Genomic DNA, 18,917 nt, shown 5'->3' on the forward strand with positions numbered 1-18,917 from the left:
TATGTATATATATATACTATTTAATAAAATAAAATAACATTTCAGAGAGATAAATTCTGTCTCCCATATTATCTTCCAACTAAATAAGGTGAACAAGGTCTGTTTAATGACTTCCCAAACATTTATTTAAAACCTTTTAGAAATAGCCAAACAATTTTAACTTAGAGATGTGTGGATATGTCCTGATTTAAGTTTTTATAATTATTCTAATAATTTTTACAGCAACAAAAATAATGTTATTGGAGTTTTTATTATGAGGCAGATACTGTTCTAAGCAATTATTTTCAAAATACTGTTACAAGGCAGAAAGATACTATTATTACTGTTACTATACAGACAAAAAAATTGAGGCTCTAAGTGGCTCAAAAAATAGTTTAAGGCTACATAATTATTAATGAGTCCCTAGGTGGTGCAAAAGTTAAACATTCTATTGTCTTTCCATTTTGTTTCATTTTTTTCTGCTTGAATATTTATTATTTCTTTTCTTCTGGTGGTTGTGGGCTTTTTTCTTTTTCTGCTTTTTTTCTAATTGTTGGAGATGTTGGATAAAAGGGTTGATTTTGGTTCCTTTTTCTTTTTTGTTATGTGCATTTATTGGTAAAAAATGCACTCTGATCACTGTTGTTGCTGTGTCCCAAATATTTTGGTATTTTGTATTTTCATTCTCACTTGATTCAAGTAATTTTTTAATTTCAGTTTTTATTTCTACTATTACCCAGTTATTTTTAAGGAGAGCATTACTCACTTTCCATTTGTATGCTCTTTTTCTGTTGATCTTCCTATTGTGGATTTCTAATTTTAAAAATCAAGAAGACTAGAATTTGGTTTTTTTGAAGAGGTTAATAAAATTGGCAAACTGCTGGCAAATTTGACAAAAGAAAAGAGGGAAAGAATACAAATAACATGAATAAGAAATGAACTGGGTGACATCACAAAAAAATCAACTGAAATAAAAAGGAAAATATCAGGATACTATGAAATACTGTACTTCAACAATTTTGAAAATCTAGAAAATGGACAGATTTCTAGAAACATAATACTTACCTAAACTAACATAGACTGAGGTGCAAAATTTGAACAGATCCATAACAAAAGAAGAAATAGAATAGGTCATAAAAAATTATCAACAAAAATATTCCTGGGCCAAGTGGTTTCCCTGGAGAATTCTATGAAATGTTCAGAAAAAAACTGACAACAATCTAACTCAAACTATTCTAGATCATAGAAGAGGATGGAATCCTCCCAAATTCATTTTAAAAGCAAGTATAACCTTGATACCAAAACCAGGCAAAGACATCACTAAAAAGAAAAACTAAGACCAATATCCAATTTCCCTCATGAATTTAAGGGATGAAGGAAGATGCAACAATCTTCAACATAATCCTACCTAATAGACTCCAACAACACATAAAAAAAATCAATACATTATGACCTAGTGGGGTTCATAGCAGGTATGCAAGGATGGTTCAACATTAGAGAAACAATGAACATAATCCATCACATAAGTGAAATAAAGAAAAAGAAGGACATGATCATACCAATTGATGCAGAAAAGGCATTTGATAAAATCCAACATGCACTCCTGATAAAAACTCCCAGAAAATAGGAATGGAAGGGACATTGCACAACATAATAAAGGGCATATATGCAAAACCAACAGCTAACAATATTCTCGATGGAGAGAGAGTGAAACAATTCCCCTTGCATACAGCAACCAGACAAGGATGCCTTCTATCTCGACTTCTGTTCAACATTGTATTGGAAGTCCTAGCCGGGGCAATAAGGCAAGAAAGGGAAATCAAAGGCATCCATATTGGTAAAGAAGAAGTCAAACTCTCCTTATTTGCTGATGATATAATCTTATACATGGAAAACCCAAGAGACTCAGCAAGAAAACTACTCGAACTAATTGAGAAATTTAGCATAGTGGCAGGATACAAGATCAATATCCAAAACACAGTGGGATTCCTCTACACCAGCAAAGAGATTGCTGAAAAAGAAATAAGGAAATCAATACTATGTACAATAGCTACCAAGAAAATAAAATACTTGGAACTAAATCTTACCAGGGACACTGTGATAGTTGGAGCTGTGTGTCAACTTGGCTGGACCCCAGTTCTGTGTGGTTGTTCTCATGATGGGATCAGACGATTGTGTTCTGAGTGGCCAATCTCTTCAAGGGGAGTTTCTCTAGGGGTATGGACTGCTTCCAGGATACCCAGGGACATCCTGGGAAGAGAGACATTCTTCTGTGGATCAGGATTCTGTTACGCTGCCTACAACTGTCCGTGAGTGAGCAGTCCACCCTTCGGCCTGGAGATCTTGGATTTGTCATTTGTTGGAGTCAACAGTTGGTGTACTGCCTGCCAGCCTTGAGCTTCTCGGCCCCTGAAGTTGCAGAAGCTAAGAAAAGCCTCCAGCCTGACATTTGCTCCAGGGACTTTGGACTTGCTGGCTTCTATACATTTGTGAGACATTTTCCTAAGATACATTTCTCTCTCTCTTTATGTATATATAAGCTTTACTGGTTTTTGTTTCTCTAGAGAACCCAGTCTAACACAGACACAAAAGACCTGTACAAAGAAAACTACAAAAACTACATCCAAAAACTATAAGAGATCTACATATAGAAGAACATATCATGCTGGTGGATAGGAAGACTGAACATTGTGAAAATGTCAATACTACCCAAAGGAATGTATATACTCAATGCAATACCAATCCAGATCTCATCAACATTCTTTAAGGATATGGAAAAACCAGTCACTACTTTTATATGGAAAGTAAAGAGACTTTGTATAAGCAAAGGCCTGTTGAAGAAAAAAGCAAAGTTGGAGGTCTCACACTCCCATGTCTCAAAACCTACTATACAGACATAGGAGTCAAAACATCCTGGTATATGATAGACACATAGATCAATGAAATAGATCCATTGACCTATGGTTGGCTGATTTTTGACAAAAGGCTGAGATCCATTAAATGGGAATGATATGGACTTTTTAACAAATGGTGGTGGCAAAACTGGATATCCAAATGAAACAAGATATGTACCTCATATCATACACAAAAATGAACTCCAGATGGATCAAAGACTTAAATGTGAAACCTAAAACTATAGTTACTCAAGGAACAAATAGGGGCAAATTTAGGGGCCCTAATATATAGGGGCCCTAATATATGGCATAGGAGCTCCGGTAGCATAGTGGCTAAAGCACTTGACTGCTAGCCAGAAGGCTGGCGGTTCGAACCCACCAGCCACTCCTCGGAAGGAAGGTTGGGCAATCCTACTTCCGTAGTGATACTGCCTCGGAAACCCAAGGAGGGGTCGCTATGAGTCAGGGCCGACTCGACGGCACATATCAACAACTATCAACAATATATGGCATAAATAGACTACCAAGAATAACCCAAAATGCACAAACAGCAGAAGAGAAACTAGATGAATGGGGCCTTCTAAAAGGTAATTCTTATGTGCTTCCAAAGACTTCTCCAAAAGAGTAAAAAGAGAACCTATAGATTGGGAGAAAATATTTGGCAATGAAATAACTGACAAGGGACTTATCTCTAAAATTATAGAAAACACCAACTCCTCAACAACAAAAAGACAAACAATCCAATTAAAAATGGGCAGAAGACATGAATAGACACTTCACCAAAGAGGATATTCAGGCGGCCAACACATACATGAAGAAATGTTTATGATCATTAGCAAATCAGAGATGCAAATCAAAACAACGAGATACAATATTGCCCCAGCACCAATAGCAAAGTTCAACACGACAGAAAATAACAAGTGCTGGTGAGGAAGTAGAGAGATTGGGACTCTCATACACTGCTGTTGGGGCTGTCAAATGATACAACCACTGTGGAAAGCAGTATGGTGATTACTTAAAAGTTTGAATCAGAAATATCATTTGACCCACCAATTCCATGACAAGGTATATATCCGAAAGAAGTGAGAGCCAGGGCAAGAACAGTTGTATGCACACCCATGTCCATCACAGCACTATTTATAAAAGCAAAAGGATGGAAGCAACCTAGATGCCCATCAGCAGAAGAATGGATAAAGAAACTATGTTACAAACACACAGTAGAATACTATGCAACACTAAAGAGTAATGTAGAATCTACAAAACACTGCATGATGTGGATGAACTTGAAGGACATTATGCTGAGTGAAATAAGTCAATCACAGAAGGACAAATATTGTATTAGTTCAGTTCATTGTTGTAAAAAGTCAAAGAAAGCTTTATACATGAAAGGAAATTTTGTTGGTTACCAGAGGTGGGAGGGGAGGAGAGGGAACACTGGGGGAGGAATGTGTGTGTGTGTGTGTGTATATATATATATATATATATATATATATATATATATCTCACACACACACACACACACACACAAATGATGAAATAGTAACCTACCCCTTGTACAATACTCCACCACTTACATTAATTCTGCTGTAGCTCTGCTCCAGAGGGCCTGGCACATGTGGAGAGCCCAAGAACAGGAAAGAAAAGGTACCATGACGCTCTGCAATGAAGGAACATGCAAAGATGAGATGTGGGCCACCTGGTAACCTGCCCTGCAGGGCTCAGAGGCAAACCAATTTTCCAAGAAACTATAAGAAGTTGGCTCCTTTTCATCCAAATTATTATGCTGCCCACAAGGCACCCCTGGAAACAAAAGGCTGCTGCAGCAAACCACAGGAGGTCTCACTGAACACAAGAGAGTGGGAGGAACAGACGCCCAGGAGAGTAATTAATAGAAAGTGCCAGAGTCAGGAAGGTCTTAAGCCCAAATCTTGTCTCCGTCTTTATCCAGTTCTCTGCTTGCTGCAGGTAGCAGGATGTCTCTGAGTCTTCCTTTCTGATAAAATGTAACTGATGATATGCCTGCCTGCAAGTAGTGCCATGAGGATTAAATGAGATAATATGTGTAAAGCATTTATCATAGCAGCTGGTGCAGGGTAGGGACTCCATGGGTGGGAGCTGTTGTCAAATAATCTAAATTCTACTGCTCTAAGCAATGACTGACAAAAAAAGAACAATAACACTCACATTCTATTTTTTAGAAACTCTTTATTTTCTAAAATAAGCAAGTAACTTTTAGGGATTCATAGACCTGGATGTAGCCTTTGGAAATCTCTGGTCAAATTTTCTCATTTCAGTGCTGGGAAAATTGGACAATGAAGTGAAAATACTATTGTGGTTTGGATGCACACAGACCCAAAAAGGTCTAAATTAAGAGAGGTTATTCATGATTTGTATGCGAGACAAGATGAAAGTGGGGTTAGAAAGCAACAGTTCATAATTGTAAAATGTGTGTGTGTGTGTGTGTGTGTGTAATAGGAATAATAAAGCTTCTCTGAGGGGGAAAAAAGTTAAATATTCAACTACTAGCTGAAAGGTTGACAGTGCAAAACCACCCAAAGGAGTCTTAGAAGACAGGGTTGGTGATCTGTTTCCAAATGTTCACAGCCTTGAAAACCTTATGGTGCAATTCTACTCTGCACACATGAGGTCTCATGAGTTACAATCAGCCCAACAGTAACTAACAACAACACACAATTATTAATCATTGAAGTCCAAATAGAGATATAGACTATTATGACCAAGAATATGCAACAGATATTTTTAATGAAGCAGTAAGTCTATAAAATCAATACATAAGTACTGTATTTAGGTTTCTGATCTGGAAAAATGCTTGTTTAGATGATAGATTAGGAATGCAGACATGTCACATTTTTTAGTATGTACAGTTTTTGCTTTTGTTGTTGTTGCTGATTTGATTCTTTTGATCATCTCTGTTCTTTTAGAATCTCTGCAGTCAACCACATTAAAAACATGTGGATTAGAAATCTGATGCTTATCATTCATACACTATAGCTCTAAGTCTTCACAAATAGACATAGGGGCTGTTTAAAATCTTTAAAGACAAATACAAATGATTATTTCAAAATATATATCCTGAAACTCAAAATAAGTCCCAGAGAATCTAAAGAAAATGTAAAATCATTTTAAGAACTCATCACTTAATTTTTGGAATTTAAGAAAGGTAAAATCAAAACAAAATAGAAATCTTGAAATCTTGCTATAAATTCCAAAACACACATCTTCTAAAGCTAATGAAGTAAAATGAAAAACTATTAAATAAGTTCATAAATAGCTATTACCTTATCAAGTTCGTAAGTCAGTCCTACAAACTGAATATGAACAATAACAATTAAGATGCAATCTCATTGTACTAGAAATTTTATTCTTTACTATCAAAAATTAAAAATCAACCAGGGAGTTAATTTATGCAGAATGGGAGGTGTTAACAGAATTTTCAGAAAAGTAAGGTGTTGGAAGAAATCCAATAAATAATAAAAAGTAAAGGTTTTAATTTGCTTTATGTTATTTGAACACCATAAATTTCCTAAAAGGATATTTGATGGTATCAAATGGAAAGCAATACTTATTATAAAGGTATCTTTGAGGCATGATACTCAGATTCAGTAAGAGAAAACCATCAGAGATCCATTGAATATGATTTCAGATGTTACGAGATATGAAGTGAAATATCCCAACTCTCCTTGATCTCTTCCATAACCTTTTAATGGCATAATCTTCAGTATGAACTCTTAATTATTTCATGTACTGAATTTAGCTTATATCCCCTCACTCTAAACTTTCCCAAAACTAAACAAAAACTTTCCCAATTTTCATAGCCTATGTTAAATATGCAGTTCATTTTGGAAGATAATCCAGTATAAAATGAAATCAGATCACAACATTTTTAAACAAAGTACATTTTCATAAAAGATTGCTTTCATAATGCCTTTGAATACAATTTATGGCCATATTTAATAATGTAAATCTGGGTTTAGGAATGTGAACATGACTGGAAGTAAGTTTCTTTTCCTTTTCTTTCTTCTTTTGTTTTTTTTCTCTCTAAAGTCACAGCTCAGAACTAAATAAAATTGCCTTCCTTCTTTCATGGCTTCAAAAAATGTGTTGAATTAAATTGTTAGAGCATTGCAAAGATACAGGACATTTAGGGTACAGCATAATTGTTTATTCTTAAGATAAACAGGATTATAATAACAATTGGAAATAAACAATAGAACATTTGTCATCTTATATCATTATCCTGATATATCTTATCTTGTATCCTAGGGTCTTCTAGAACCTAAATTCACATAAAAGTATATTACCATTTTCCTCATCAAATAGTCATGCTTCATTGAGCCAAAAGTTCTACAAAGATTGTCTTATTCATAAAGCAGTCAAAAATCAATTCACTCGAATTTATTTTATATACTCTTAATTTTATTAGTAAAAATACTGGCTGCTGAAATATTTAAGAAATACCCATATAGTACTCTTTAATGGTTCAGATAAGGGAAAAAAAACTGAGAATATTATAGTAAATTTTAGTACAAATTTATCTCCGTGCTTTATTGCGTCTGCCTGTCACTGAAGAGGAGCCCCAATCACAGACACAGCTGATACACATAGATGTCCATTAGACTTGGTTTAATGTCTGAACTATTACTACCACAGTTGAACTCATTTGGATGCTTCATTTTTATCATTTGAGAGTCACAGAGCTTAAAAGGTAGAAAGGAAACTTAGAGATTCTTCCAGGTTTGTTTATTTTAACCATGAATAAACCGAGGCGTGGAGAGGTAAAGAGATCTGAATTTGTAATCATGTTGCATGTGAACAGTCAGTGGATCACCTTTCCCTTTAAAATAAAAACAAAATTCCTTCCTTAGAAATCAAGGACCTCAATCCTCTGGGCCCTGACTGGCATGAACATAAAACCAGCCTGCCTAGCACACCTCATCCCTGCCACTGTCCCTAGTTAGTCTATGTGTTAGAAGCATTCTCCAGTCAGCTAAAATGGTGCCTTCTCAGTAAAATCTTTCTTAACTGCTCCGTTTTCCGTCCCTGCTCACACTGAACAATAAGTATCCAGAACGTAGGGGCTCAATCTTTTCTGGATCTCTAATCTTTGCATGGGAGCTCTGGTGGCATAGTACCTAAGGCATTTGACTGCTAACCAGAAGGCCGATGGTTCAAACCCACCAGCCACTCCTCAGAAGGAAGATTGGGCAATCTTACTTCCATAGTGATACCGCCTCAGAAACCCAAGGAGGGGTTGCTATGAGTTGGATCCCGACTCCATAGCAGTGAGGATTTTTTTTTTTTTAATGCTTTGCGTACAGGTAGGTCTATAGTAGGTGCTCAACAAATATTTTTTAGTTGATAAAGTCAATAACTGTATGACATTGGGCTAATAATGTAACATCCATTTGCCCAAAGATCAACTTCATCTTTGATTTTTCCCTCTTTCTTGACCCTTTATCCAAATGTCTGAGTCCTCTTGATTGAATTACCCAACAGCACTTAACTTTGTCCTATTTTCTTCATCCTGCCTCCCACTATCATATTTTAGAGGATGAGCATTTCACTTCCATATGATTGCAAACATCTTATAGCTGACTTGTATGTTTCTATCCTTGGCCTCCTTCAGAGAACTGCCACCTATCTTTCAGAATACATCTAGAATCCTACTTCTTACTTACTCCTCTGCTTTGAATGGTGCAGAGTTTACTTGTTTATTTATAGTCAGATTTCCCCAGTAGATCATCTCACATCCACGTGAACACAATTACAGCCTATTCTTAACAGAACAGCCAAAGTGATGATTTTAAAAGCTGTTGTGTCATATCACACTCTCTCAAAATGGTAAATGGCTCCCAAATTCCGATATTGTTTTATAAAAGCTTGCATTGTCTGGTTTCCTTTATCTCTCTAATTTCATTTCTTGTTAAAATCCTGCTTGCTTAACTGATTCCAGCCAAGCTCTCCTCCTTGCTCTTCCTCCCATCCAAGATATACTACTGCCTTAAAGCCTTCCTAGAACTCTTCCCAGATAATGGCTTTGCCCACTCCTTACTTTCTTCAAATCTTCATTCAAATCACACAGTAGTATTATGAAGCTGTGAGTTCAAACATTTTAAATTCTTTCATTACCTTTAGTGAAAATATTAAATTCTTTTCACTAACAATTATAAACTTTTCCATTCTTCGCAGTTTTCACACGCTCTATTCACCTACCATTAGCCAAAGCGCTTCCTCTAGCCTCCATTGGTAGCCTTTTCTAGCAATTCCAATTTGGATGACCAAATAAATACAAACAAACATGGGTTTGAGCATCTTAACACTCCCCCTCATGGATCTAAGTTCATTTGGGTAGGATCTGGGGATGGTTGCATAAGTATATAAGCCCTCAAGTTAAATTCTAAGACCATGCCTTGAAAGCAGGGCATTGAATCTGGTAAACTACCTTGTAGGGTGAGAAGAAAAGCTTGAGAAACAGACACATTTGTTAAAACGTAAGTAGAATTTGGAGTCCAGAAGTGACAGTAGTCCAGGTAAACATAAGCAAGAATAGGCATATGATTAGAAAAAGCGGTGTGATATAAACTCTCTCTCTTTCTCTCTCTCTCTCTACATATATATATGTACATATATAGACAAAAACAAAACAAAACAAAACAAAAACCCATAAAGAAGTTAAAAATGAGAAAGCAATGAGACTTTAAACATAGGTAATTGGTAACCAGCACATAGTTAGGAAAAATGGAAGCATGGCTAAGTGACAGAAACAGACTAAAAAGTACAGTAACAAAGAAAAATAAAAATAACAAAGAAAATATCTTGAAAATAGACATAATAGGTTGCTTCAGCCTATAATGGGACATTTATCTCTTGAAGCCACCAATATATTCCTGGACATGATTTTTAAAGGCTTGAGAAGGGCATGACACTAAACAGGTAGTATATTACCAACTCACATTATCAAAGAATATTTTTAGTGAATTTCTATATGCTACAAAAAAATCATAAAGTCCCGATTTCTCTGTTCTGTTCTAAGGCAGCTTATTTACATCTAATCTACAAAGTAATTTCAGGAAATACCATAAAGTTCAATTCCTTTCCTCCTTTCATTTGCCCATTAATCTCTAAATACTGCAAGATAGGGTGCTTCACTAGGTTTTCGTACAGATTAAATTATTATCTTCAAAATCTCACTCTGTAAGAGGAAATCCAAGCTGCACTGAAGACACTGGCAAAAGACAAAGGTCCAGGAATCAACAGAATACCCACTGAGATATTTCAACAAACAGATGGAGTGCTGGAAGTGCTCACTGGTCTATGCCAAGAAATTTGGAAGACAGCTACCTGGCCAATCGACTGGAAGAAATCCATATTTGTGCCCATTAAAAACGAAGATAATCCAATAGAATATGGAAAATATAGACCAATATCATTAATATCAGGTTTTATTAACATTTAGTTTTATTAATATAATTAATAAATTTTATTAATAAAACTAAAACTTTGCTAAAGATAATTGTAATAGTACATCAACAGGGAACATTCAGAAGAGATAGGGAACAAGGATATCATTGCTAATGTCAATGGATCTTGGCAGAAAACAGAGAATACCAGAAAGGCATTTACTTATGTTTTATTGAATTTGCCAGTGTGGATCATAACAAATTATAGATAACATTGCAAAGAATGAGCATTCCACAACATTTAATTGTGCTCATGTGGAACCTGTATGTAGACCAAGAAGTAGCTGTTCAAACAGAACAAAGGAATAATGCATGGTTTAAAATCATGAAAGGAGTGTGCCAGGGTTGTATTGTCTCACCCTCTCACCATACTTATTCAAACTGTATGTTGTTGTTGTTGTTATGTGCCGTCGAGTCAAACCTGACTCATAGCGACCCCTCCTTGGGCTTCTGAGGCAGTATCACTACGGAAGTAGGATTGCCCAACCTTTCTTCCGAGGAGTGGCTGGTGGGTTTGAACCGCCAGCCGTCTGGTTAGCAGGCAAGTGTCTTAGCCACTATGCTACCAGAGCTCCCATATTCAAACTGTATACTGAGCAAATAATCTGAGAAGTTGGACTGCATGAAGAACGTGGTATCAGAGTTGCTGGAAGACTCATTTATAACCTTTTATATGCAAATGCCAAAACTTTGTTGGCTGAAAATGAAGACCTGAAGCACTTACTGATAGAAATCAAGAATTAAAGAATTCAGCATGAATTCAAACTTAACATAAAGAAAATTAAAATCCTAACAACTGGATAAATGAGAAATATCATGATAAATGGAGAAAATATTGATGTTATCAAGGACTTCATTTTATTTGAATCCACAATAAACACCCATGGAAGGAGCAGTTCAGAAATCAAACGTTGTATTGCATGGGGTAGATCTGCTGCAAATGCTCTCCTTGAAGTGTTAAAAAGCAAAGATGTCAATTTGAAGTAGGTAAAGTGCACCTGACCCAAGCCATGTTCTTTCCGATCACCTCATATTCATGCTAAAGCTGGACATTGAGTAAGGAAGACTGAAGAAGAATTGATGAATTTGAATTACTTTGTTGGCAAGGAATATTGAATATACCATGGACTGCCAGAAGAGTGAACAAATCTATCTTGGAAGAAGCACAGCCAGAAGGCACCTGAGAAGTGAGAGTGGTAAGACTTCGTGTTAAATAATGTGGACTTGATCAGGAGGGGGTAGTCCCTGAAAAAGGACATCAGGCTTAGTAAAGTAGTTACTGTTGTGGTTATGTGCCATCAAGTCATCTCTGACTCATGGTGACCCCTCCTTGGGTTTCTGAGGCAATATCACTATGGAAGTAAATTGCCCGACCTTCCTTCTGAGGAGTGGCTGGTGGGTTTGAACCCCCAGCCTTCTGGTTAGCAGTCAAGTGTCTTAGGCACTATGCCACCAGAGCTCTTAGGCACTATGCCACCAGATAGAGTGGGAGAACAATGTGGAACAAAACTCTAAATCATAAAAAAAATACCAGATTTACTGGTCTGATAGAGCCTGGTGAGACCCCAGAGACCATGCCCCCTAGTTTACCCTTCAGGTCTGGAATTGAACTCACTCCCATGGCGTCCGGCCAAATGTTGTTGTTGTTATTGTTATGTGCCACCAGAGGTCCTAGTAAAGTAGAGGGTCAGTGAAAAAGAGAAAGACTCTCAATGAGATAGATTGACATAGTGGCTGCAGCGAAGGGCTCAAGCATAGCAAGGATTGTGAGAATGGTGGAGAACCAGGCAGTGATTCATTCTGTTCCACATAGGTTGCTATCTATGATTCAGAACCAATTCAACAGCACCTAAAAACAGCAACACTTCCTTAAAGATTATACCCTGGGATAACTTATGGGGAGTTATACTCTGCCTATAGGGTTGCTTTGAGATAGAATTGAATCAGTAGCACCTAAGGCATTTGACTGCTAACCAGAAGGCTGGTGGTTCAAACCCCAGTCACTCCTCTCAGAAGGCAGGTTGGGCAATCTACTTCCGTAGTGATACTGCCTTGAAAACCCAAGGAGGGGTGGCTATGAGTTGGATCTGACTCGATAGCAGTGAGTTTGGTTTGGTTTTAACTAGTTTTATGGTTATCATACTGTTATTAACTTCCTTGACTCATTTGATCAAGCCCCCAGACTGGTTCATCTTTATCCCATGGACAGTAGCTAGTTAGTTCAAACCATTGACCTTGCAGTTAGCGATTGAGTGTTTAACAATTACAGCACCAGAGCTCCCTTACATTAGCCATTAAAAAGAAAAGAAAACAAACAAAAAAACACTTCTTGAAATCATGAATTTCAGTTAATGACTATTTTTTCCTGCTATCTCAAAATACTATGTTGTTCTTACAAGAGCTAAGTCAATATCTTCTTGGTTTTAAAGCATTATTAACAAATGAAAACTTTAAGAAATTTTTACATTTACTTTTTTGGAAATAGCTTTATTTGAAATATTGGTTTATAATCCTTTGAGAAATACTGATATTACAAGCACAAGAATAGAGAGATGCCTGGACCTAGGACTTTGGAAAGAACTAATTGCATTTTATTCATCATCATTGATTAAAATACTCCTGAAGTTGTCTGCAGCCAGTTTTCATGGATATATTTGGTCTTCTTAGAGGCATATGGAAATGCATATTTAAACTGACAGTATTTTGCAAATCATAGCCCCTTCAGAATAATTTTCAAAACAGAAATACTCCATATGCTAGAAGGTGGTTTGTCTATTATGCCGAGAGTAAGGAAAGAGCAGTACACTCAACAACAAAATATAAATATTTTATTGGGCTTTGTCTTAGTTATCTAGTGCCGCTTTAACAGAAATGCCACAAATGGGTGGCTGTAACAGACAGAAAGATATTTTCTCACAGTTTAGGAAGTTGGAAGTCTGAACGCCTGGTGTTGGCTCTAAGGAAAATCTTTCTCTTTTGGTTCTGAGGGAAAGTCATTGTCTGTTTTAGCTTCTGCTCTCATCTTCACATGGCTTGGCATCTCTCCTCCCCTGTCTCTGCCTGCTATTTTCTGGTTTAATCTCTTTTAAATCTCAAAAGAATTTGCCTCTAGTCCATTAATCTTGTCCCTTAACATAACAAAGACAACCCATTGGCAAATGGGATTAGAAACACAGGTATAGAGGTTATGATTTAGAGTCATAATTTTGGGGGACACAATACAATCCATGACAAGCATTATAGACCATTTAAGAAAATATAGATTGATAGGCCAATGTCTTTGTATTCAAAAGTCTAAAATTAAGAAGATTTGATTTTATAATCAATTTTTCAAGCAATTATATTGGGATGCTCAACTGAAGTCCTACAAGAATCACAGGCCCCTTTAGGATCAGTACAGGAGATCCTGGATAGAGTGGGAGAACAATGTGGAACAAACTCATTGTTACCCTTCAGGTCTGGAATTGAACTTACTCCCATGGCTTCCAGCCAAATGTTGTTGTTATTGTTATGTGTTGTCAAGTCAGACTCAACTCATAGCCACCCCTCCTTGGGTTTCTGAGGTGGTATCACTGCAGAAGGAGATTGCCCAACCTTCCTTCTGAGCAATGGCTGGTGAGTTTGAACCACCAGCTTTCTGGTTAGCAGTCAAGTAAGTGCCTTAGGCACTATGCTACCAGAGCTCCCAGGAGATAGCTTAGGGGGTAGGAATGCATAGGAAAGAAGGACACAGGGAAGAGGTAACTACAAGGAGGAAGTGGGAAGAGAGCTGTTACATTGTGTGGAATTGCAGTCAGTGTCATGAAACAAAATGTGTAAAAACTACTGTATGGAAAATGAATTTGCTCCATAAACTTTCACCAAAATCACAATAAAAACTAAAAGAAAAAAAATCACAGGCCACTTTAAAAACAACAAAAAAAGAGCCTCATGGTCATTTCCTGCCTAAATTGCTATGACTTTTTGCCTTGACCAAAGCTGATTGTAGAAAGAATTATTACAGGAGCCAAAATAACTTATCTATATATGAGCCAGGCATAGGCGAGATAGATCCCAATTCTAGACAAACAGGTAATTCCTAATCAAATCCCCTCCTTTGGAAAGGTTAAAATAAATAAATATATAGGGTAAACAAAATGAAAATGGATCACTTAAATTCTGGCCTTTATTCTGAGTTAAGTATCTCATGTGTCCCTCAGGTGTAAGAAGTTTGCCTTCCCTAATCTGAAAGCACTGGGACTAACTGGAACTGTGTATGATGAGGCAGTTCCCCATGCTGCCCCTTATTTCTTTGTATCATGGCAATAAGGTTCTACCCCAATAGTGGTTAATGGTGGTTGAGTCATAAACTTCTCGCCTTCCATTCAGGAGTCCTGGGCTCTATTCCCAGCCAATGTTAGCTTATGTACAACCACCACCTCTGTCAGTGAGCCTTTCTTGGAAACAGGTTGCAGCAGAGCTTCCACACTAAGAATGGTCTAGGATGGAAGGCCTGAGGATTTAGTTCTAAAAATCAGCCAACTTAAACCTCATGGATCACAACAGTTTGAACCACAGTCCATCAATGGAAAGGCACAGGACCAGGCAGTGTTTTGTTCCATTGTGCATGGAGTCACCATGAGTCTGGGGCAGACTCAATAGCTGCTAACAGCACCATCACCACCAGCTGATATCACTATTATAAGGAGCCAGATTGATACATAGACTTCATAAGTTAGAACAAATAAAAGTTTTGCAGTAGCTGCTCAGACCTACTATCAAAAATCCTGCAGATTTCAAAGGTCACTTTAGGGATAAACCTTAAAGTAATTAAAATATGAGCTTAAGCTCTTTGACAAGTTTCACTTTTTGTGTCTGAAAAGTTCAATGAACCCATACATCTTCAGAGATACTAGACAGCTATTTTAAAATAGAAAATAAATGTTGAGGTTTCAAAGGATTTCAATTTCTCCAAGTTAATGATAAAGCCATCATGATCTGACAAGAGTGATGTGTGAGCCAAGAATGGTTTTAATGTATCTTTTAAAACAAAAACAAAACCAAAAACTGATAATTACTATTTCAGCTGCAATTACTCCTGAGTTGAGACAAACAGATTATGTACTAAATGTGTTTTCAACTGTGATCATGCCTTAAAGCATTAAAGTTATTTTTATGACCACAGCTTAAACTTGCCACACAGGAGATTTATCTGGAGAATTGTGCATAGTAAAAATTGTCAAAACCTAAACCTATTGCCATCAAGTCAGATCCAACTCATAGCAACCCCTCCTTGGGTTTCTGAGGCAGTATGACTAGGGAAGTAGATTGTCCAATCTTTCTTTCAAGGAGTGACTGGGGGTTTGAACCGCCAACCTTCTGGTTAGTAGTCAAATGCCTTAGGCACTATGCCACCAGAGCTCCCAAAAAGTGTCAAGACAAGAAGATGGAGGATCCTTTTCAAGTTATTGATCTAAAATGGTTTCCAAATGAAGAGAGGCTTAGATGATATGTAATGATTCCATGGATGAGTTTTTCTCAAGGAATTTGTCTTCTTTCAGATCCCATACAATGAGGATTTGAAGACCAGGACTTACAGTAGGTACAAATCACTTTATGATCATAGCTCCAGAACTAAGTGAGAGTTTGAAGCAACCACAATTTTACTAGTTAATAATTTCTAAAATATTATAGAACAGAAAGAAAGATCAATTTCCCAATAATGAAGAGGGTTTTAAAACGTTAACTCAATAACTCAGGTTCCATAAAAATTCTGGTAAAGAGTATAAAAAGGGAAAGATCACTTGATATATCCTTTTAAAAAATATCATTTAAGTAATTCTTTTTCTTCAACTGAAATCTCTCATAGGCAATAATTTCCACTTTCAAAGTAACAGAAAATAAATTAACTCACTTAGTTAACATAGCATTCTGTTTTATCAAAGACTCTTGGTGCAGTGGTTTAAGCATTCAACTGCTAACCAAAAGGTCCATGTTTTCAACCAACCTGCCGCTCTACAGGACAAAGATGAGGCAGTTTGCTTCTGTAAGGATTTACATGTTTGGAAACCCTATGAGGCAATTCTACTCTGTTCTATAGGATCTCTCTGAGTCAGAATCAACTTGATGGCAGTAGGTGTGGTTTTTGTTTGTTTGTTTTGTTTTTGTTTTCTTTTTCTTATCTGTAAGTTTCCCTACCTTCTGGCTCAAGTTTTTCCCCAACAGCCTCAAGTTGAATCATCTCTCCATCACTCCTACTTCTTATTTTACTATTTAAGTAACATTTCTCCAAATGGATTATAAGATTTTGAAATCATAGGCACTACAGTATATAAGTCCCTGGGTGGCTTAAATGGTTTGTGCTCAACTAACCTAAGGCATCTGACTGCTAACCAGAAAGTTGGTGGTTCAAACCCACCAGCCATTCCACAAAAGGAAGACTGGGCACTCTCCTTCCATAAAGATTTACCACCTCAGAAACCCAAAGGGGATTGCTATGAGTCAGAATCAACTCGATGGCACTGGGTTTTGTTTTTTGTTTTTTTTACTAACCTAAATGGTGGTGGTACAAGTCCACCAAGCAGCACCTCAGAAGAAAGGCTGCACAAACTGCTTCTACGAGAACATGACAGCCATGAAAACTCAAAAGAGCCGTTCTACTCTCTAAAACACGGAGTGACCATAAGGTGGAAAAGGTTTTCTTGGATTCTATATTTATTTGCATCTATGACAGTTTTTTATTCAAAAAAATATTTTTGGTTATATTTTTTCATGTCTCCTTAATAGACTCAGGGCCAATCCCTTCACATGATGAAGTAATGAACATCTTGGAGTAGATTCTGTTTTAAGTAAAATAAAATTAAAGTTTTACCATATTTATCCCCTAGCATCAGAAAGATATACAGATATATAGATATATTGGGAATTTTCATTATCTGATGACAAATGGGATACAGACAAATGATAGACCTAAAAGAATCCATTTTAAGCTAGTAAACATAATTTTATAGTAACTAATGTGAGCTCTGGTAGCATAGTGGCTAAGGCATTTGACTGCTAACCAGAAGGCTGATGGTTCGCACCCACCAGCCACTCCTCAGAAGGAAGGTTGGGCAATCTATTTCCATAGTGATACCGCCTCAGAAAACCAAGTAGGGGTCACTATGAGTCAGCTCTGACTTGATGGCAGTGTGTTGTTGTTTTGTTGTCGTAATGGAAAAAATAGCTTAATTAAGTTGTTATTAGAAAATTACATGAAAAACTTTAAGTTATAATTTAACAAAACTTAGGTAAAAATTGCAACATGCTAATTTTTTGAAATAACAAATAATACATTAAGTTTTGATCTTTTTGGTGTATTTTTTGATAAAATATTATGATAGTAAAATTTAATCTCTTTGATATTATATATTCAGCATGAACATAAAGATGATGATTTTTACAAAAAAAAGAGGTATTCATCATTTCTATTTAAGCCTTGATGTTTGAGTCATTTTCTTTTGAAGTTCTTGTCAACTTTTTCTCTATTTCACCATTACCAGAATTTGACAAATTCTTACTGTCTATAATTTTATGACTTACCAGTTTTCTAGCATCATAAAATTCTTAAACTTCAATGAAAGCTCACTTTAGAACCTATTTTCATTGCATTATACTTATACTTCTAATATTCTATAATCACCAAGAGACTAAGATTGCTTTAAGTACTTCATGGAGACCAAATAAAACAAGCCAAACTCACTGCCGTCGAGTCGGTTCTGACTCATAGCAACCCCTCCTTGAGTTTCCAACACAGTATCTCTATGGAAGTAGATTGCCCAGTCTTCCTTCCAAGAAGTGGCTGGTGGGTTTGAACCACCAGCCTTCTGGTTAGCAGGTGAATGCTTTAGGCACTATGCCACCAGAGCTCCTAGTTCATAGAGAGAGTTCATAGAGAGAGATGCTAAATTATTAGAGAAAGAGTGTTCAGATAAGAATTAATTTATATATGAATAGACCATTAGTGAATATTTCCCTGTGATGACAATTGTTGCTTTCTTATATTACTATGTATTCTGAGGTACTGGGATAATGCTTGGACAATAAGGAACTCATGTAATTGGTGATCGTATTACAATAAATGCTGAAAAGTGAGCAAGAAATAATTTTAAAAATATACATTGTTAATAGGTACAGAAGAATAATCACATGCATTGGAGGAGAACCAAGAGAAAATGGTGCTGTGGAAGCTTAAAGGAATAGGAAATAACTATTAAAGACAAAGGACAGCCAACTATATTTAATGTGGCTTTGAAATCAAGAAATTGTGGATGAAAAATTATCCATGTTAATACTGAGCACCTATCTCCTACAGCAGGCTAAATAATAGGAAGAGCAGTTAACCAGGGAGGCCAAAATCACATTTCAACTTGAGGATTCTGTGAAAACTACATGGCATGTGCAGAAGATGAACTCCTCTGTAGCACTGATAGTACAGTTTAGCCAAGCATGACATAAGTTTATAATTTTTAAGTCTTTTTGTTGAATTTTCTTGATACTTTTTTTTATCCTTCTTTAAAATTTCCTGAAATCTGTTCTATATTTT

General features: G+C 36.4%; 1 protein-coding gene across 1 annotated transcript in view; it reads right to left on the reverse strand.

Annotated features, from left to right (window-relative positions):
• KYNU (kynureninase) overlaps nucleotides 1-18,917 on the reverse strand; it is a 287,476-nt gene that overhangs the window by 57,467 nt on the left and 211,092 nt on the right. The window contains 2 exon segments of the mRNA XM_042783650.1: nucleotides 2,427-2,440; nucleotides 8,394-8,428. Coding sequence (XP_042639584.1) covers nucleotides 2,427-2,440; nucleotides 8,394-8,428 — 49 coding nt within the window.

Source organism: Orycteropus afer, unplaced genomic scaffold (assembly GCF_000298275.1).
Source record: "Orycteropus afer afer isolate SDZICR_OR568_19922 unplaced genomic scaffold, OryAfe1.0 scaffold00023, whole genome shotgun sequence".
Classification (NCBI taxonomy): domain Eukaryota; kingdom Metazoa; phylum Chordata; class Mammalia; order Tubulidentata; family Orycteropodidae; genus Orycteropus; species Orycteropus afer.